This window comes from Varanus komodoensis, unplaced genomic scaffold (assembly GCF_004798865.1).
Source record: "Varanus komodoensis strain SLA01 unplaced genomic scaffold, ASM479886v1 scaffold5, whole genome shotgun sequence".
Classification (NCBI taxonomy): Eukaryota; Metazoa; Chordata; class Lepidosauria; order Squamata; family Varanidae; genus Varanus; species Varanus komodoensis.
This window is the reverse complement of record NW_025336087.1, coordinates 36,313,670-36,335,992: the sequence shown is the minus strand read 5'-3', so window position 1 is coordinate 36,335,992 and position 22,323 is coordinate 36,313,670. Positions and strand designations below refer to the sequence as shown.

At 39.9% G+C, this 22,323-nt stretch overlaps 1 protein-coding gene across 3 annotated transcripts; it reads left to right on the top strand.

Moving 5' to 3' along the window:
* Nucleotides 1–504: 504 nt before the first annotated feature.
* CUNH5orf63 (chromosome unknown C5orf63 homolog) lies at nucleotides 505–18,286 on the top strand. Of its 3 annotated transcripts, none has more exons than XM_044446721.1 (4): nucleotides 505–566; nucleotides 11,617–11,737; nucleotides 15,669–15,725; nucleotides 16,666–18,286. In XM_044446721.1, the coding sequence occupies exons 2-4, from the start codon at nucleotides 11,624–11,626 to the stop codon at nucleotides 16,843–16,845; spliced, it is 351 nt and encodes a 116-aa protein (XP_044302656.1). In that variant the 5' UTR covers nucleotides 505–566; nucleotides 11,617–11,623; the 3' UTR covers nucleotides 16,846–18,286. The 3 variants fall into 3 exon arrangements, with proteins under 3 accessions (XP_044302656.1, XP_044302655.1, XP_044302654.1); XM_044446720.1 differs by having other exon boundaries at nucleotides 521–566; nucleotides 11,614–11,737; XM_044446719.1 differs by lacking the exon at nucleotides 505–566 and having other exon boundaries at nucleotides 11,284–11,737.
* Nucleotides 18,287–22,323: the final 4,037 nt, after the last annotated feature.

Genomic DNA, 22,323 nt, shown 5'->3' with positions numbered 1-22,323 from the left:
GCAGACGGTGACGCACGCTAGCCCTGCAATGCAGCCCTTCGACATCATGCACTTGGGAATATCTAATAAACAGTAGCCAAACCTCTGTACCAACTCCCACTGATCTTAAATCTTGCTTTAAAGTTCTGGAGTAAAAGTTAAGCCCTGTACCCGAACCCCCAACCCCAACCCCGCCAATACTGCAATGCCAGTCACTTTCTTTCGGTGGTTGTTTGGATTTCCAACGAAAAGGTAAGTGTCGAATATAAAATATACGCCGAATTACTTGCAGTTTAATTCCCACCCATCCACCTGCTTCGCAGACCCTAGCCCAGCTAAACTCCTTTGCCTTGCGAGGCCACGTGCAGCGCTCATCCCTTCTGAAGGCTGCGAACGCGGCCAGGACAAGTGCCTCCATGCGTCGCTATGTCTCCAGACACGAGAGGCTGTAGAGATAGTAAATGAAAGAATGCGCCTTGTAGCGACATCTCTCTATTGGCTTTGCAGGAAGTTGTGCAAAGGAAGTTAGCACGGTGGCGATCGATCGTCTTTTGCTGTGACCTAAGGACGAGAGCTAACAGTTGAAGGTTAGTGTCCAAGAAAGGTTTTGCTCAGCCCAGCCGCGATAGTGTTGTTTCCTAGACGATCAGAAAAGAGAACATGGGGAATGCTTTTGTTTGCAGCGTTTTCGTCCTTTGAACCTACACTTTGCTGGTGCAAGTGTGTGCGTGTTGAGGTGTCCCTGTGTAATATCATGAGAACATTTAGAGGAGACATGCCGGGTCAAACGAAGGCTCCATGCAGTCCAGCCTTCTTGTCACACACTGGGAAGCAAGGCATGAGCAGAACAGCACCCTCTTGCCCATGTTCCCCAGCAACTGGTGTATATTGCTTCTAATACTGGAGGTGGCAATGAGCGATCAGGACTAGTAGCCATTGATAGCTTTCTCCTCCATGAATGCCCCATACCCTTTTAAAGTCATAGATATTGGTGACCATCACTATATACTTGATCCTGCCTAAGCTTGGAAGCTAGGCAGGCCTGGTTGAAATCAGGATGGGAGACTTGAGTCCAGCAGATTCTGATTCTATATCTTCAAAAGAAAAGTCCAGTTTAACTCTCTGTTTTGAGAGCAAAAGGAAAAATGTCTTCCTATCCACTTCAACAAAATGTTTAACTTTGTACACTTTTCTCAGATCTCTCTTTACTTGGCTTTTTTTCTAACTAAATCCCAGTAACTGTAATGTTAACTAGCTGAGAAGTCCCCATAGCCTGTCAGTCACATTGGTTGCTCTTTTCTGCACTTGTTTCTACTATATATATATATATTATAATAATATATAATTATATATATATTAAGGTGCAGTGACCAGAACTGTACCTAATATTTAGTCACTTTATAGATTTGTATAAGGACAGTGTTATTTGATATGCAGAAAACAGGATTTTCTTCTACAGAATGCTGTTAAATAGTATCCCCTGCCAATACTTGCAAATAAAGTTTCTGAGAAAAGAATCAGCAGCTTATACAAAAGTTGGCAACCCCCACTGCAAAAAAAAAAATAAGTATAAAGATCCCCCCCCCCCAAGTCCTGTATCTGATGGTCCTTATACGGTTTTCTTCATCCTAGTTCATGACCTTGTTCTTGTGGAAATCACAATCACTGCTGACACCACCTTCCCAAAGATCTGGGGTGTTTCTTGGCTCTGAATCTTAGTCCGCATCTGTTCTGAATCCTGAGCATAGCAGAGAATGATAAATACAAACCAGTTCAGACATGGATGACTGAATTCACTGACATCTACTCCAGGAATAGCTGACATCTGTAGAGGGTTGTTCAGTCCCCTGGGCTGAAGCTTATTTCAGAGAAACTCTAGGTCCCCTCATTCCAGTGGTTGGCAGGCCTGAATGCAAAATGATGCAGGGCCAAAATACTAAAAATATTAGCATATTTTAACTTAAATGCATAACTTAAGTCTTATGCATTTCAGCCTTTAGGATGGAAAACAACTTCACAAAAGCTAGAAAACCACCAACCGGTCAGTTGCCAGGGGAGGTTTAGTGTGTACTGATTTTTAATTACAGTACTATTGTATATGGATCAGCTCACCAGTTCTTGTGTTTTCTGTGGATAATTCTGAGTTAAATCATTTGAATAAAAAGGATTGTGTATGGTAATAGAGGTTGATAACTTGTTAACTACTGCAGAATTAAGTGTGGTAGCTAAGAAGGGGAGACAGATGGCTTAGAAAAGGTTGGGAGGTCCTAGTTAAAGATAAAAAAACTGAAAGTCTGCAACAGAACAGTCTGATTCTAATTATTTCTTCTCTGTGGCATAGTAGATTCCTTACATGCTAACAGGGACAGTTTTCCAGCTGTTCAGCCAGATAAATTTAGACTGAAACATCTATTAGCACTAAATATACGTATGAGGCCAAATGTAATGTAAAGGCAAGTATGGCAAATAAATGTAGCAAGATATCAGGTAAGTATATGAAATTACACTCAGATATACTCTGCGTTGCAGAATTTACACTGAAGTATTCCTACAACTTAATTATTCCATGGTGTTATGTCCTTCCACCTACACAATGTCCCCAAATTTCAGCCTCTTACCACTTTCTTTCTCAAAAACAACCACACCTGGGGCATAAAATATCCCCAGAATCTATCGACTTTGCCATTGGTTTTTTGTTTTGTTTGTTTAGTTTTTTGTCCCCAAATACAAGCAAATTACAGAAGTGTAAAAATGTCCCCAGGTTTGTTTATTTTTCCTCCAAAGGAAATAGGTCTGGGGAAGCAGGCTTAATTAATGTGGCTGTCAGTAGGTTGCCATAAGCTATGGGATTTCATTGTGCCAACTTACTGACATTTATTTCACCAGAGACAGACTGTTTAATACTATTATTACAGTATAAAAACCCCACATAACCAAAAGCATTCATTTTTGGTAATAATAAAGTTTTGTTCTTTCTTGCCCACTCCTGATGCTTTTCTGGTATTTCTTACATTTGAGGTTTATTAGCCCAAGCTATTTCCCAGGATTTACTGGAAAATGGCTTGGGGTATGTGAAATTCCTCCAAAACAAATGTGTATTTTTAATGCAGCTTGGATCATTTTGTTCTTCTAGTTTTTCAGATTCCCCTGAGATTAACAAAATTATCCACTTGTTCCACTACAATCCTTTTATTCATTTTGTTGACCTTTATTTAACCATTTAAAAATTAGGTAATTTCAAAGTGTTTTACAATGAACGTATAATACCATTTCATACATGCTTGTCTGTTTGGTTTATACTTGATAGTTTATTAATGTTAATGTAGATTCAGTGTCAGTAGAATAATTTCCCATCCTTCTTTTTGGAGGGGGAAAACCTTGCTGGAAAAAGTACTGCTGAGATTTTCTTGAATAGGTCAAGATCTAAAAGTGCAACAGGAAGAGCTAGTGACTCAGCATCTCTTCACATGCATTATTTCCCCTAGTTATGCCAGAACTTGAACTGAATGATATCTTCATGGTTTTGCAGTTCTGAAGACGGACTTTTATCAGTGCCATTCATCTTAGATAAAATTAGAGTACTGCATTTTACAGTGACAGAAAACTTTTAACACAATCACTTACCACAGATGCACAGGCCAGATGGACCTTGGATTTGGATTTTATTAAGATTAAAGCCATCGTGATACTCTTGGGACCCACTGGCTGATTCTTGACCGTACTGCTTGAAGTTGAAGTTCTGTCCTTCAAAGGCTGGGAAGCTCTCGGAGTGAGCCAGGCTGAAGGCAAAAGGTCAAAATATCAGCATATTTTAGATTAAAGTTTTTACTAACAGTAACTCAGCTTTAAGTTGAAGCTACTTCAACTTTTTATGATGTGGAAAAACTCTAAAAGCAAGAAAACCACCCAACAATTAGTGGTTGTGGGAAAAGGGCATGGGAAAAGGGCATGGCTATCATGTTTCATTTTTACATTGTGGTGTCAATTGTGAATTTTAAATTGCTTTCTATTATATACTTCTAATCTTGTAACCTGCTCAGGGACCCCTTTGGCTAATAATGAGGGATAAAAATCCAATAAATAAATAAATAAATAAATGTCAGTGGAATCATAGTGGGTCAGATTAAGACCCCAGATTAATACCCCCACTATGCAGCATGCATATTTCTTCTTTCGTGTGCACAGCTTTACTGCAAGTATCCTGGCTTAATAAACCACAGTTTCTTGTGACAGCTGAGCCAGGAAACAGTGGCTTAAGTGCTGCTAATAAATCAGAATGTGAAGTCCTGGTTTGATGGGACCAATATTTTTATATCTGAACTAGGTTTGTGTATATTTTTGTTTATTTCCACCTCTGAATAGAACACTGGTAGAAATCAAGAAATTTGCAATGTATAATGAATTAATATTAATAGTGCATGTTGGAATACAAGTCAGTGTCAGCCACTGTGGAATGGTTCAAACATTATTCAGCTATTAAAGCTGTAAGAATATGGAAATTTACTGAGGTTTTACTATTATAATTAGCATAAATTTTTAATTCATTAACATTATTTACTTAAAACATTTTTATCTTGCTTAATCAGCGTACAACAGCTAAGAACACACCTGTTCAGACAGGAAAAAAGCTCCCAGCATCTCCCAGCCAACTAAATATGAAGATGGTTGTACTTTAAGGCAAAAAATTAGAAGCCAGTACTTAAGTCTCTACTGGTAAAATTTTGCAGACTGGTTGTACCAGCAGCTATTAGAAAGACAAAGCTATGTTTTAGAAGATTTCTTTGTTGCACCTATCTAGAAAATATCAGATTTATATGTCCTTTTAGGGCCAAATGCATAAATAGAGAGGGTTATGTATCATTGCAGTGAATATATATACTTATGTGAAACCGTTAAAGGGAAATAGAAGCAAGTCACTGAAGAAGTTCTTGGGTCATTAAGACGCAGAACTGCATGCTTCAGATTCATTATTCAGTAGGCAGAATGTGGCAGACAGAAATAATGGTATGTTGTTAATAGAATAATAAAATAAGTGCTTAAATTTGTTTTTTTAAACTATTCTTTTTTTATACTATTTATATTATCATTTTACCCTATAAGTCTATTTTCTTGCTGTGTGACAAATAATGGATGGCTGGATGGGAAGTTTGATTGACTGATCACAGTGGAAGAATGCTTCGTTTGGATGCTCTGATGAAGCTGTTTAATGCTTTTTAGACATTTGATTATATTTGATTCTGTTATAACTACCTCCTCAAGAGTGCTTTCATAGGTATTTTTTGAAAATGTTATGGGTGCAACCTGCCATTGACAATCCAATCTTTGCTGAAGTCCAAAATGCAGAATCAGTAGACCGTCTGTCTGGTATAATCTTCCTGTAAGTAATAAAAGGAGCCTATAGTCCTTAATAGAGCTAAGCTGAAAGGGGGGTGGTCTCCAGACAGGCTCAGCAGTGTTAAATAGGAGCCCCTCTCCCAGTTGTTTGTTTATTGTTGATTGCGGCAGTACTTTTGTTATACACAATTGTTTCAAAAGTGGGTGAAAGTCTTTTTCTAGTTCGGCTGAAGACATGCCTTCCCAAACTATTTTGGTTTACCTGCAGTAACATAGCCATGTAGTCATTGCTGTCTGTGAAGCGATCCCTGCCTTGTGATACCTGCTTGGATGCTAACTGGATGAAAATGAATACTTGATAATGATGGGTGAACATGAAAAAGACCAATGCTCCTGCTTCAGTGATAGAAATGGCAGGAAACAGGAAAAAATGTGAATTTTCCTCACAATTTAGGGTTACTTTTGGAAAACAATAAAAAGGAGTACTTTGAACCTGATAGATATGTTTTAAATGTAACAGAAATATAGAAACAGAGCAAGTCAGAAGGGGTCTCCTGGGCCATCTAGTTTGATCCCCAGCTCCAGCCAGCTCTGCTAATGACATGCCCACCATGTGCATGTCCAGTCAACTGCTAATCCGTAGCCCAGCAGCCTATGTTAACGTGTGCTCTCTTCTCCTTTGGCATGACTGTGAGGAGAAGATTAGACCCTTCCACTTATATTTTCAACCAAACTCAGTTTGTCATTTGAACAGCTAGAAATTATGGTTTGATCCTGGCTTGCTTGGACAAACCATAATGTAAACTAACAAAGTTTGGGCTGGTTCAGATGAACCAACAAACAGCATTTATTTTAAAACAGAATCAGTTGCTTCGATTCTCATGGCTGCACTGGAGGAGTGGGAAAGTGGGAATGCAGGAAACCAGCAAGCACTTACACATGGCCCTTAATCAGCCTTCCCCACCATGGTGCCCTCCAAATGTGTTGGACTATAATTTCCATCATGCCCAACCAGCATGGCCAATGGAAGTTGTAGTCCAACTCATCTGGACAGTACCAATTTTGGCAAGGTTGCACTAAAATATGGTAGTCATTAGCTCTGCATCCAAATACATCCATTGTGTTTTGCGGGAATTGTTCTGGGCTGACTTGCTTCAAATACTAAGAGTGGCATTAACAGTATTTATCCTTAGTATTTTTGCTTCATTCTTTGTAAATGCCTGTTGCAGTCTTCAGCTGCATTATGCAAAATACTAGATTTAGTGCCTTGGTTGTGTTGTAGCTATGTCCCTTGAATATGGACATGCTCTTCCCCAACTCATCTGGGGTTTACAGTCAGAGGGAATTTAATGCAGACATATCCTCATGGCCAACATGTGTATTGTGCTTTAATTTGTGGCAGCTTTTAAAACAGGGGGGAACCATTGTTTCCTAGGCTGAATGAAAACTCGGGGTTCATGCATGATTTATATAGGAAAGCCCAACATCCAAGCAGTGATTGTGGCCTACATTGAGTAGCCCTTTCTCTAACACCCACACATTGGGAGCGTATGTAAGATGGGGCTTTTGCACATACAGATTTAAGTACGACGGTTTCCATGTGAGCCCATGCTCCAATAGCTGGTGTGAAGTCCTCTGCATGTACAATGATCCTCTCATTACAGGTTTTGTGCTATATACATGGACCTTACAGGAGAGGCATCATAATGTGCATTACATCAGTGTGTTAGGAAAGGGGCTACGTGATGTGTGGATGAAGTACTCAGCATGGCACTGCTGGCATGGTGAATATGTATGGTCCTTATATTAGTAACACAAAAATAAAGCTCAGATCATGTGAAGAGCTGAGAAGTACCTTTGCTGAAGACAGTTGCCCTGTACACATGGTGACAAGGTCAGCAACAGAAAGGTAGAGCTAGTACGTTTGTTCTTGACATATATATATTAAGAACACCTAAGAGGGCCTATGAAGTTGGGCAATATCCTACTTATTTCTAGGCTAGTTCTTCCATCTGGAACTGTGCTACTTCAGGAAGTATCATTTTCTCCTTGTAGTAATGTAGCTGTCAGAGATGATGCATCTGTCTGTGTATGGCAGAATAACTCTGGCTAATTTTGTTGTTTATGATGCTACTGAGGAATTATGGATCTGGTTATCTGAGAAAAAGTTGGGCTTTCGGATTACTTTAAAAAGCTAACATTTCATATCAGAAATGGTGGTTGTAATACTTCACAGGTATTGGTTCTGAATTCCTGGCTAGCTGCCAGCATAACACAAAATATGATTATGTTTTTCCAAGAATTCAAGTTGCCCTATAGAGCAAGCTTTTGGCTTTCAATTATGGATTGAAATTAAACAAATAAGAGTATATGAAAAAATAGGCCTTAACAGCCAATTCCAGATATTAATGTGTGCTTAATAATCTTTTATTTGGTACCCATGACTATAGCAGCCATTAGTTTGAAGTGCTGGATTTATTTAAGAAAATGTCATAATTAAACATGGACATCTGAAAAATGAGTCATATTTATCTCTTCGTTTTACAAACAGGCAATTAATTGGTTGAAATTATAGTTGGCTCCAGCATCATGGCTTATTTATAGCATAAACGAGGATTTATTACTTTACTTTGCTTCCTGGAACAGAGCACTGGCCAAGTATTCTGTATTAGGTTTGTCTGCTTATCATAGCTAGTTTGTAAATGATGAACAACAGCGCAATACCAAGAACTGTAGGTTATATTTTATTATATTTTAGATTTATAACACCCTTTGTCCGTATAAAGTGTTAGGACTGCAACACCCTTTTAGAACAAACCTAACTCCCCCCCTCCACACACACACACATATGCACACACTCAGAATAACACAGCCAGACTGCAAGAATGTTTACATACAGTTTGATGATTTGTGCAAAAGTGTGCTGTACAGTTGCACAAAAATGTACTTTACAATGCAAAATCAGTTTGCACGGTGTCCTGGCACACCACAGTAATGTTCCTCTGTTGGGGAGACAGCTCCATGCAGTTGCTCTTGTGATATTGCCATGGAAAATAGTGGCGAATGTGTCACAGCCTCCTATTGCAGACCTTTCTAACAAACCCCAAAGGTCTGAGCATGAGCTGTAGTTCCTTGCACTCAGGTTGGAGACATGCCTTGTTGTTTGTGGCAGACAGGTCCATAAAGGTGGCCATCATACAGTATCAGGGGATTCCAGGCCCTACCATGAACCTTGACTATTAATTGTCCATGTATAATGAATTTCAGATTGTTTCAAGTTCTACATGCTCATATGAAGAATTTTGCATTGGCTGGTTTTACTATTTATTTATTTATACTACTTTATTTATTTATACCACACTTCATCCCTTTGGATTTTTAAACATCTTTCCTATTCTGATGTGCCTTGGTAACATAAGGGGTTTTGTCTGGCAATGGAAAGGTTGCAAAGTTGGCTGTGGAACATCTAAGTGGTTCCTCTCCTTTTACTGATCAAATCACTTCACTGGCTTTCTCTGGCCGTGCACAAAATCTCTTCTGCAAGGTGTTTTTAGTTTTTACTACCAGTATTGTAGTTTTTGGCTTGCTGCCACCTTTGCTGTATCCTTGTTTCACTCTCACAAGCGTACCTCCCCAACCCTTTGCCTGACCTCCCTCCTGCTCTGCCTTCCTCTGTACCTTGTAGTCTTTCTTTGGATTTGTACTCATAGAAAACATAGAAGCATAGAAATATAGCAAGTCAGAAGGGGCCTCCCAGGCCATCTAGTCTGAGCCCCCCGGCTCCAGCCACCTCCGTTCATGACATGCCTACCATGTGCATGTCCAGCCAAGCTTTTGGGTACTTCTCCTGAAATTACCATATAACGTCCTAGCACTTTGAACTACCCTTCTCTCCAGCTTGCTCTCCTAACTGATGAGCCTTGAGTCAGTGCCTAGAGTCTGTTTTCCATGCTGACAGCAGGATGCTAGGAGCTGTAGTCCAACAGGTAAGCACTCGGTTGGACTAAGGTTGTCTCAGAGGAGTGAAGCTTTCAATTGTGTGAAAGTTCCCTGCCTAAATGGTGTAAGGTTATAATGTCACCTTTACTGTGCTGACAATGTGAACAAGAATTATGGTGCAGTATATTTTTATTTCCTTCCAGCTTATAATGTCTCATTATCATTTTACTTCCATCTAGCATGTTAAATAAGTGAAAATTAATTTGTGCTTAATACAGTCCCCCCCACCCCATAATGTCACACTACCAGTCCACTGCAGCTTCTTGAACACCGTGAAAAAGGGTATTGGGCCTGACTTGCTCTGGAAAACAGCGGGTTGGATCCAGAGCAGTTGCAGTTGGGCTGGTGGAAATTAATATCTGCCCTTTCCTCCTGTACAGCATGTGCTCCAGCCCCCTCCAAACACCACACAAGGGGGCAGGATTCCTCAAAACTGGACAGGGACACCTCCCATGAGGCACCTCAGTCGCTGGAAGGCAGGTCCTGGTCAAACCCAACATGTCCATGAGCAATTTCATTACCCCAAAACTATATAATTTGTGAAATATGCAGGCTGTGCCTATGTTCCCATGGCGTACACATGTGTGTGTTTGTTACTGTTTTTGTTCTTGTGGATTTGGTGGTTGGGTGAGCCATGCCTGGTGGTCATAGAAAACCAGGATTTAGCAACATGTCAGCAAGATCTTAGATTTGTTTCTGTCAGGCCTTATATAAAGATACTTTGCTTTGAAGGGCAGCACTGGGTGGTTGAAGCTCTAAACATCCTTACTACAAAGAAGCCCAAAGGGCAGAATTGGGACTTCTGAGTAAATATGTATAATTAAGTACATGTGTGCTTAATTCTATGCTGTATCATTTGTAGCAGGCTACAAATGCGTCATTGTGCCCCCCCACACACACACAAACGGACACGGACACACACAGAAGAGAGGAAGTGATGAAAAACATATAGCAAATAAGCAAATAGAAGCTATATATGTAGCATCTAGCAAATAGAGCATAAGCCAATGCAGTTTTGAGAATACCCATATAGCCCTCCAAATATATTTTAATTTTTTCCCGTTTAAATTACAATAAATAGGATCCAGATTTAAGGTGGATCAACTATAATGGCAGAATAGGCTTCATCGCTTCTTCCTCATGGGAACTCCTTTAATTCCCTGAAACTGCCACCTCATGAGCTAATTCTATGTAGCAAGAAGCCACCGTGGGTAAATTTCCCCATGGGCTTCTTGTTCAAACACTGCTGAGGCTGTGTGTACCGTTGTCGTTGTGTGCAGTCCTTGTGAGTCTGTGTTGGTTTGGGGGCTGTTTTACAAGCCACCAGTAAAGCTAAAACGTGGACATGGATTCTGCATGCTATATTAACCACCAAAGAACCCACCTTCACTACAGTCACACATAACACCGTGTCTTCTTGTAGTAGGTATTTTGAAGATGCAAAACATGTGGCCCCACAAGGAAGTTGTAGAAGAGGAGTCCTGTGAATGCCTAGTTATTCTGGCCTGTTGTGTCAGGCTAGTATGTGCAAACCAGGTCAGAGAGTCAAGAGACCTTGCTGAATGGTTTGAACGTCCGTGTGGAAGTAGGACATACACGCATTGGAGGCCCTTCCACAAGTAGAACCCTCCCTCTTGTGGAAGTCCGAACCTAGATCCAATGCTCAAACTTTTTTCCTTTCAAAAAATCTCACTTTAGCAAGGCCAGGAATTTAAAGATCTATATATTAATTTTCTGGGTTTTTTAACCCACGAATTATGTTGCAAGGTTTAAAGTCACGTGGCAGAATTAGCTTATCTTGTCTGTGCGTCGCACGTGCTGCAGAAAACATTTGTTTAATGTTTCAGCATAGTAGACAACCAGTTATTTATTAGAATAATTTAAAGGAACAACCAATATTTTATGCCATAGAGCTCAGTAAGATTAAGAAAGGTTCAAAGCCCAGCACTTTGTATTCTGCTAATACTGGGTAATTCTTACTGGCACGTGTCTGACTTGAAACAATGTAATGTATTTATATCAGCATTTGTGTTAGCGAATTTAAAAGAGGCATTACAGCAAGAAAATGTAATTTAAATGTTAAACGGTGCTGCTTGTGCCGCATCAAATTATTATGCCTGCCTTGTAGTAACCCCTCCCCTTCTTCAGGGTGTTGTGAAATGATTTATAATTGCATTTATATTTCAGATCTTTTATTGAAGCATCATTGCTATCTGGTGACTGTCTACTGATATATAACTTATGGTTGGCAATTAAAATGTACCATGCATGTAATTGTAGGGGAATGTTTTATTATTTCAGCAGGGTAACAATGTTCTGGCTTCAGAGCTGGACGCTGCAGCTGGCAAAATGCTCAAGACCACCACTGCGACGGCTGTTGTGTGATGCTAGGACCAATTTACCTGTGTTAATGTTGTTCACCAAGGTAATTACTAGTGTCTTGAGTAAACCAGACAGAAGATTCTCAAATGCAGATGTATTTGTAATCCACAGATAGTACAAAACCTTTTCTTGAACCAGTTCAAGTCTGCAGGAGCATGTGAGATCCTGACAAAGAACAATAGGCATCGGTCACAAAGTGGTCATCATTTGGGAAGTCTCAAGTGATAGAAGGGTGACCAATGGGGTTAAGTTACAAAATTGCCTCCATTTGGGTCCTCTCTGAACACATGAAATTATCTTACGCTGTGTCAGACCAGTTGGGTCATCTTGCTCCGTGGCATTCAAATGCTGTTCCCCAGAGCCCTCGTGCTCCATGAGAATCATCCAAGGGTTTACTCATTGCAATTCTAAGAATTTTATTCCTTTGTTTCATTTAAAAGAGAGAAGTCTGTGTCAAGGTAAGTTCTTCATTTTAATACAGAGCTTTAAACACATACCTTTAAAAGCGGGTTAATTCATCTTAAAGCCAAAGTGGTTTCATTTGAGTGGATTCAGATTGAAAGGAATAGCGATCACACAGCTTAACAGAGGAATAAAATAGATGTAGAATCAGAAAAAGTCCCTGCAACTGTCATCAGTAACACTAGATTTTGATTTTCTTTGTGACAAAAAAACTCCCAAGCACACCCAAGTCATTAAAATGAGATATACTTGTTTGTGTTATTTGTTAGTGATGTTATACTAAATTTAGTATGTATTCAATAAATATATATGATTTAGTTCTTTAATGCATTCATAAATAATGCATTGTATGAAATGCATTATTGCAGCATTAATTGTAAAATTTTGTTCAAATAAAGTATATTGCATCAAACATATTAATGGGTTCCACATTGATTTTTCACATTGAGAAAGGTTCCTTGGGTTTCTCAAGTCTGAAGACCACAGATCTCACTAAATAATATTAATCCTGATTGGCTGCATGTCTCCAGGGTTACAAGCAGAGTCTATCTCATTTCCTGCTTGTTAATCCTTGTAACCGGAGGTACCAGAGACTGAACGTCCTGTATGAAAGCAGAGGCTCTATGGCATTGAGCGACCACTCTCATGGAAATGGAGCTTGTGCTTTTGACTTCATGCTATAAGTCACCACCAAATGTGATTGATTAGAAGGACTAGCAGATGTAACCTTCACCTGTCCTTTTTCTTTGGGAAAAAAATGGATTTATGCTATTAGTCATCATCACAGATGAGCAAGCCTGTAGCTGATTATACATTATGTGAAGTCGCATCTCCTTTGTCTGATCACTGCCTAACGGTTTCAGTGGATGACCCCATGGACTGGTAACATAGAGTCCACATAGAGTCCCCTCAGTTCAGTTCATCCACAAAACAAATGCTTCTGTCAAAATAGAAAGAAAAAATTGGGGATAAAGAGGGAAGGAAGCAGTCGACACAAAGTGTAATCAGTCCCATAGAATGAATGGTGAATTTGGGTCCCAGAATATTTCATTTCACTAATGTGATCCAATTAAGCCACGTCAAAGCATTATCAGGCATATTGTTCAAAATCATTCCTCCTATAAGGGGACATTACAGCTGAAGGTCTGTCTGAGCCAGCTGCCTGTGCAGTTTATAATCCAGAAAGCAATGAGGTGGTGAATAACAGGATTACTTTTAGAGGTTAATAATTGGGTAAGGAAAAGGTCTTTTGTGATGCTTTAGCCCATGCTGAGTCTTAGCAGTTTGAAATTTTAAGGCAAATGGTCACCATCAAACTGGAAATGGTATGCTAGTAACCCCCTTTTGTTAAATGTGCTTACATGAATCTCTGATTCACGGTTTGGTGTGGGGAGTTGTTTTTTTGTTGTTTTGCAGGGACTGTAGAAAATCCCTGGCAATTGCAAAGCAACATTATTGCCCTAAAATGCAGAATACTATTAATAGCCTTCCTTTTGTGTTCTCAGCTTGGACCCTCTTGGTCCAGCCTCAGTTATATTTTTAAGGAAGGAAGGAAGAATACTGCAAAAAAGCAGGGAAGGAACAAATCTGCTGATGCCCAGCTGGTTTGAATGTCTGTTCTGTAGAAAATTCAGTTTTTACTTGCAGTGGGAGCAACTAAAACATCTTGGGAGGGTATTTCCTTTTGGGGAATCTTCTTTAGCATATGATGAAAGCAGCTTAAAGTTAGGCCATTGAGAATCTTGCCAGTAGGAGTATTATTTTTTAAAGGAACTGCCGACTGGACCTACATTCCTCTCCTGATAATGGTGGATTGTGAGTTGGCATAGCATTTTTGAAAGAAAAGAGAAATCTGGGAAAAGTGCTGCAATATATACTTGGAAAAGGATCCTATACTAACTGTATGCCAACAAAACCCTCCACTTGGAGTTTAAAGCAATTGGAAGCCAGCGGGAACAGAGAAAGAACAAAATTCTATGACCTGTCCCAACTGGAAATGAGCATTTCCAGGCTTGCTTTTGCCAGCATCAAGTCCCAGTTGCATGAATGGTGGATCCCTCTGGCAGAATGGGAGGAGCCAAAGCACAGCAGCAAGATTAGGTGCCCTGGTTCTCTTTCCTGCCCCTGAAATAAGAACTTTTCTAAATAAAAACCCATAGTCAAAGAAGGTTTGGGCCACTGTAAAATTTATATTTCTGAGGCATGAAAGGGTAGAAATTAATGCATCTAGGAGTATGTCCAGTTGCCAACTTGTTAAGGTCCCCTTTTTGGTCTTCCAGCTCACAGTAGAGGACTCCATGGGAGCAGGCCTGTCTCATAGGCCCAAACCTCATTGAGAGCACCCATGCTGTCCAGATCAGTCCCTGGAATCTTCTCCATGGACAACAAGCTGCTGCTGGAGGGAAAGGCCAAACAGCTTCCTCTGTTCTTGGATTGCTCAGTCAGTGCAGGTTCTGGATGGACAGCTCCTATCACACATGACTTTGAACCTGAAGCCCAGGGCAAAAACTGGCCCACCTGGGGTCCCAACCTGACTCTCTTCCCTGTATCACCAGATACGTCCTGCTTTTTTTCCTCAAGTGCATTTGATGCTTTACCACCTTTTTGTAGGTTTTGTTGGTTGTAGGTATCAAGCCAATCCAAAAGTTTGAAATGTCTCTCCTAAGGCCTAATCCTTGGCATTATGAAGAACTTTAAGATACAGCATCCTGGTACATTTGCTAATTTGGTCCTGTCCACCACTGAAATTCAGCCCTTGGGATCAAAGGCGTTCCTTATCCCTGGCCTAGTGTTACTAATCAAAAGATACAATTCAGTGATCCCAGCTTTTTCTCCATAATAGATTCCTGTGGAAAGAAAAAAAAGTAGTGGTGGAAAAACATGAGAAGATTTCATGTTTGGAGAGCTGTGCTTTGTGGTACAGGAGGTTTAGTTTGTGCCCCTGCTTCTTCCATGTAATGTTCAAGGCAGCTCCTGGGTCTTTCTCTCCACCCAGTTGTACCGACTAGGGCAAGATACTCTGAAAAGCAGCTGCAACGGCCTCCAGATCACTGTCTTCTATTTCTGCAGAATGGTGGGGGCAATGTGTCAAGTAGCTTACATGTTATAGGGTAGAAATGGGTGCACACTCAATATTTGACATGCACACTCCTTTCCTGCAATGTGAGACAGGGTCTTGACAGCCATGGCATCAAACACCCTGCTCATGGTTGCCACATTATTTTTCTATGCCTGTAGCATGTCTCTGTATATTTGCTCTTGCTGTGTTGTGTCTGCAAAACTATCGGGACATGCTATGGACTGGTTAGTGTAGCCTGACCTGTGGTAGATGGTCCTGCTAGCTCTCTTTCTGTCCTTTATTCCATGCTACATAGTACCATGGCATCATAATATGTGAGCAGATATGGTGGTGGTGAAGATTGTGTCATGATTATCATTTGAATGCTTGCTAGGATAAGACTGCTGTGTATCCCACTGCCTCATTTCAGTATTCTTTGATCTTTTTTCTGAAGAACCCATGCCCCTTGTGTGATGAAGCCAAAGCAGCGCTTGAGCCATATAAACATAAGGTAATATGATACAATCCCGTATGCATTTGTGCACACACAGCAGTACATGGAATTTAAAGTAGCAGATATGGAATCCCCCGCTGAACGAACTTGTTTGAATGAAAAGCTACAGATACAAATCAAAACAAACCACTACAGTTGCATGCTGATTTCCATAAAACCCATCCTCAGAAATATTTTTCAGATTTTATGATTCAGTTGAAATGCACTGAAGTGCCACATCAGAGTGAAGGGTGATGTCCAGTATGACACTACTGCTAATGTGAATTATGTTCTGCTGGTCCAAACTACTTTTAGAGCAGCTGGATACTACCCAAGACAAATAGGCCACCTAGATAGGAAAAAGAATATTGTCTTTCAGATTTAGAAGGCAGTTCCCACCAAAATAATTGTCTGCAAAATACTATTTTAAGTGATGCTTTTCTTTCTTTATTTGATTCTAAGTGATATTATTGGTTTTATTATTTTTATTATGTATGGAACCTTAAGAGTTTCATAGCCAGATAGGCAGTCAATACATACATCTGTATTGGAGGCAGTCCAAAGTCTCATTATTCTTGCAAAAGTATTCTTGCAAAAAGAGCAGATTTTGACCCACTCTTTCAACACACATGTTGCAGATCTCAAAATCACTCTGTAATGTAATTGAATCTGTGGAACTGTTTCTCAAAAACATATTTATCTATAGCATGCCTTCTCATTTGTGATCCTGAAAATGTACAGAGCTCATTCAAAAATGCTTTCCAGAGAGGAAAAATAGCATACTTGGCCAAAGTTAGTTCAAGTCAGTTATTTGTTTAGAAAGAAACCCCCACTGAATTTATACCCTGCTCCTAAATGTATTTTATGGAGGTAATCCCAGCCATTTCCATGCAATTTACAAAGCATGCACCCTTTGATTTTTGCCTGTTGATTATTGATTTTTTGTTGTTGTGTACAGTTTATTTTGCAGGAAGTAGATATAACCCTTCCAGATCACTCAGCCTGGTTTGAAAAGTATAAGTACGACATACCCGTCTTTCATCTGAATGGGCAATTTCTAATGAAGCATCAAGTGGATATACAAAAACTGGAGAATGAGCTATGTAAACTCGGGTTGCAAGATCATGTCAACAGGTAAAGAAAAAATGAAGCTACTCAACTGCAGACAAGGAATGAACATTCAGATAAATTTTACAAATGAAACTGTACTAACTGCATGGATTTCTTGAAATTCAATGTGCACATTTAATCCAGTGTCACTGATCCATTTTTCCTTCGGATCAATGTGCAGTCTTCTATTTAGTTTCATATCCAGCTGCAAAGGCAGTGTGGCATGCCTAAGAGTCCCAATGAACTTCATGAAATTTCCTTCCAAGTGGGCATGTATAGGTTTGTACTGTAAATGACATGAATAAATAAAATGCCTTTTTTCCACTGGAAGATTTGCTTCCGTGTTGTTCACATGGTGTTACCTGACAATATATATATGGAAAAGTTATGTCTATATACTGTTTTGCTCCTGGGGACTTAGGAATGCTCTTTAGCTTCTCATGCTCCTCAAAGAAGAGAAGGAACACACTCTTTTTTGAAACAGACTGCTCTGGATTAAAGAAATTTGCTCAAGATCCTAAAATAGCATTTTAGCTTTTCTGCGACTAAAGACAGCACATAAAATCTATATTGTTATTTAAGTTTATTGGGAAAATCTAAGTGTTTGTGGCTCACACTAATACAAGATAGCTCAGATCAGAATTCTTTTAGTAAAACCAAGCCAGCATAATGCCAGTTTTCTCTGAAATGAAATGGACATTCTGGATATGATTCCCTGTGCCAGATCCCCTGTCCATTTTTTACATGTTATTTAACAGCATACAGTTTCTTTTAGGTCTTCTAAAAGAAGTTAGTGGTTTTGTCCTTAGGCTCGGGTTATATACCTTTAAGGAAAGTGCAAACAATTTTCAACCAAGGTTAGGAAGTTCACATTCTTCTTTTAAATAGCAACTGGAGGCAGGTTACATGAGTGTCAAACGTTGTTGCAGAAAGAGTGTTTTGGCCTAAAGGTCTTTTGGATTTATTTGACAGGAGGAGAGCCATTTCACCCAAATGAAAAATAAGTTACCATGGATGGAAGTGGCTTTGGAAAGGCTGGCATTTGTAAGGGCTAAGTGACTGTTCCATAGAATGTCACAGGTGACTGAAATACAATATACAGCTGGAACCTGACAGAAAAAGTTCAACTATGGAACACTCCTATTCGAGGTTCCAGCCAGCCATGTCCTCTTCTGTGATTCAGTCCCATTGCCACCACAGCAGTGTTCACTGTCCTTGCTCAGTCCTCACTGAACTGTTTTCATTTCTTCCTCATTAGAGTTTCTTCCTAAAAGTTTTGTTTGTGTTTACTTGTGCAGAGTTGGAGTTCCCTCAAACCTGGTGATATCTCCCTTTTGTGTGTAGATAGGGTATTTTAGCTACATTTGGATAGGCACTGAGAGAATGAATTTGCTTTTAGTAATTCTGGATTCCTATAATTTATGTTTTTTCTAGACAAGTAAAATAAAGATGTTGAACCTGTGTGTTGCTTTTTGTTTAAAGGAGAGTCTTATCTCTTAATTTCACTGAAGAATTATGAATTCAACTTTTTAACTGCAAATGTTGCATGTGAAAAGCATCTAAAAGCTTTAGAAGGTCACAAACTAAGTTTAGCTTGTGGGCTAGTCAATTGCTTTAAGTTGTCTAAGGTAAAGGTAAAGGTTTCCCTTGACATTAAAGTCCAGTCCTGCCTGACTCAAGGGAGCGGTGCTCATCTCCATTTCCTAGCCGAGGGAGCCAGCGTGTGTCTGCAGACAGTCTCCGTGGTCATGTGGCCGGCATGACTGAACACTGAAGTGCACAGAACGCTGTTACCTGCCCACCGAAGTGGTACCTTTGTATCTACTTGCATTTGCATGCTTTCGAACTGCAAGGTTGGCAGGAGCTGGGATGAAGCAACAGGAACTCACTTCATTGTGCAGATTCGAACTGGCGACCTTTCGATCAACCAGCCCAGTAGCACAGTGGTTTAAACCACTGCGCCACCTACAGTCCCTTAAGTTGTCTAAAACTAAACAAATTAAACTAGTTGTAACTGCAGTTGCAGTGAAAACAATAACAATGTTAAACTGTTTCAGTTCCTCATGCAAGACTGCAAGAGAGAATCTTAGGTGAAAATGAACATGCCTGGGATTCTAGAATAGCTGTGTAGTTTTTTCTGAAACATGGCATTATACTAAATGTACAATGAACTATACTATACAGCCCTGAGGGTGCAGTCCTATGGCTGTATGTTATATTGGGATAGGTTAATGTCCTGTTTCCAACCTTGGAAATACAGTTTCTCAATCTCTCTTTCCTTGCAAGCAGGAACAAAAAGCATAAATGCCTGAAATCATGGTCTCTGACTTTTGCAACTCTTTCCTCTGTCCTTCTCCTACCCTTGATTGGATGCCGCTGATCTTCTGCATTGAAAGGTTACAGACACCCACATTGGATGGTGCCCTAAATGTACCAGTCCAGATTGTAAGAAGTCATGGTTCTGCTCTATTCTGCTTGGGGCAGACCTCAGCTGAAGTTCTGTGTTTAGTTCTGGTCATTATATAAGAAGGATACTAACAAACTGGAAGTGGTCCAGAAGAGGGCAACAAAGATGATGGAGAAAACCAAATACTGTAAAGAGAAGTTGAAGGACTTGGATGTGTTGAGCTAGCTAAGTAATAGTATGATCCAATGTGCACATAACTACCATGGCATGTCTGCATGGGAGCAACTGAGTCCAGTTCGCACAGCAAGCCATGAATTCCCCATTCTTGGGGTGTTCACTGTGACATCTAAAGCCAAACTGCAGGCTTATTAAGGGAGAAACTGTACAGAATTTTAACATGGAGCTTGTCGCTGGCTTGAAACTCTGACTTGTTTCCCCTTAAACAACTCAGAGTGGCAAGTTCTAACCCAACAATGAACCATGGGTTAAAACTCCGGATTGTTTCTTCCTCCACAACCTAGAGTGCCGGGTCTGGACATCATAGTGACAACAAGCCATGAGTTAAAACTTCTTGCTGGTATGAGTTGTTTAACAGTGGAACAAACTGCCTAAGGACCATCCTTAGTTGTTTTGTGCCATCAAGTCTTTTCCACTGAGTGGTGATCCTACAAGTGAGTGCTCTCCCAAATGTCCTGTCCTTAACAGTCCTGCTAAGCTCTTGTAAATTCTTTATGGAGTCAGTCTATCTCATACTTCATCTTCATCTTCTTTTTCTGCCTTTGACTTTCCCTAGCATTGCTGGGAGTGCTGTAGCAGTGGATTTCCTGCATCAGCAGATGGGTAGACTACACTGCCTTGCAGTAGTATTCACCCTGCTTTGACTTTTTCACATTTTGTTGTGTTATAACATGGAAATGAATAGATTTAATCGCCATTAATAGTCTTATGTTGGCACAAAAGTTAACCATTAGTGAACAGTAACTTTGGAATCTTGACACAGATTATCAATTATATTTAGGTCTAGGCTTTAACTGGACCATACTAAGACATTCAGGTCTTTGTTATTAAAGCACTCGTTCAGCTGTATGTTTAGGATCATTATCCTTCTGGACAGTGAACTTTTGATCCAATCCCACGCCTCTTGCAGATCCACTAGAATTGTCCTTCACTTGGCTCCATCCACATTAACCTCAGTCCTGAGCTCCTACAGAAGAAAAATATCGCAATATGCAGCTGCTGCTACCACCATGCTTGGCTGTTGTCAAGGCAATGAGCACTGTTGGCTTTGTATGGCACAGTGTTTTGCAGCAAGGCCAAAAGGTCTCATCAGACCAGATAACTTATTTCAACATGTTTGCCGTGTCTCTCACATGCCTTCTTGCAAACTCCAAAGAGGCTTTGAAATGGAATTGTTTCAGCAATAGCTTTCTTTTCAGCATTCTTCCATGGATCCCAACATTGTAGGGCATCTGGGTGACAGCTGTTCTAGGGACAGGTTCTCCCATCTTAGCTTTCTGTAGTTCTTCAGATTAACCACTGGCCTCTTGCTTGCTTCTCTGACTAATACAACACTGAATTTTGGTGGATAGCATTCTTTACTCAGTCTTGCAACTCAGCTATATTCTTGCAATGCTGTAATAATGGATTGAACAGGAGACTTCATAATTTGGGGATTTTTTTGAAAATACCTAACTCAATTTTATTCCAGAGTTCTTTTGATGGCCCCTTAGTCTTCATGATGTTGTTTAAATATGCTATCCATCAAACACTGGGGCCTTCCAGAAACAGGTGTAATTAATATGAGATCCTGTGGCACTGGGATTGCACACATCCAACAACAACAAATGAATGTGTGGAATTGTACAAATTCAACAGCAACAATGGGACGTGCACTCCATTTAACAACTTACACTACAGATGTGACTACTGAGGGCAGTGCATTGCATCAAAACTTATTTAAGTATGTCACAGCAAAGGCAGTGAATAATTATGTAACCAATAATTGCCAGTTTGGTTTTTGTCTGCTTAATTTTTATGCCACAGTCACATTTTTATACCTTCACAGTGTTGAGCATCTTCTGTACACCAAGTGGCAACAATGTCAATTAATTCTATTTCAGTTCCAGGCGGCAGCACAAAACGTGGAAAAGTCAAAAGCGGGTGAATCCTTCTGTGAGGCACTATAGATCTGTGTGACCTCCAGATGTTGTTTTACTGCAGTTCTCGTCATGTTTAAACATTGCCTTCGTTGGCTCGGACTCATGGAAGCTGTGCCAGCTCTGGGATTCTTGTTTCTACATAGTTGGTCCTGCAGTAGGAGACTTTGTTAATAAGTAAAGTTTGTGCCTCATTAAATAGCATTATAAGCAGTTCTCAGGTAGGGACCCTATATCAGCCCTTTTTAGCAACTCCAGATGTAATTTGATTTTACTCCCATTAAAATGTGGATACAATCAGTTAAGAAGTTATGATCAGAGTAAGTGCACTTAGATTGAATAAAGGATTGAGAAAAGCCATGCACAATGATGTTCAAGCTGAACCCCATTTAACTAAATCTGATAGAAGTCTCTGTTTCATTGCTTTTCTAACGGAAACTGCTTGACTCAGTTTTCTCAGCAAACCCAAGAGTATTTTAAAAAGGGTAATTATTCATCAAAGCTGAAAATTAAATATTTCAGCAGTCAGTTTAGTTGTTAGCAGTCTGTAAAGATCTTTGGCATAGACAGTACATTGGTAAATGGAGATTAATATTCCCTTTATGTATCCTCTCTCTCATTCACTTTAAATCTGTCCCTCCCTCATTCATCTCAGTTCTTTGATACTTCTAGTAGCTTTGATTGCAATTTGTGTTCTTTTTACTTAGAACTTTCAACAACTAAAAATGATCACAGTGATGAACACACTGATTTTCATCACTGGCCTAAGTGCTGAGTGAGATTTTATCCCCACCGTGAAAGCAAGGACAGTAAGGCTGCAGTCCAAAGCTCAACACAGAAGTCCTTCCCCTCTGCAGCATGTACCTAGTGTCTTCATACTATGTCTAGTGTCTTGAATAACAAAAGAAGAAGGATATATGATAGTGTTGTGACGGTAGCTGAA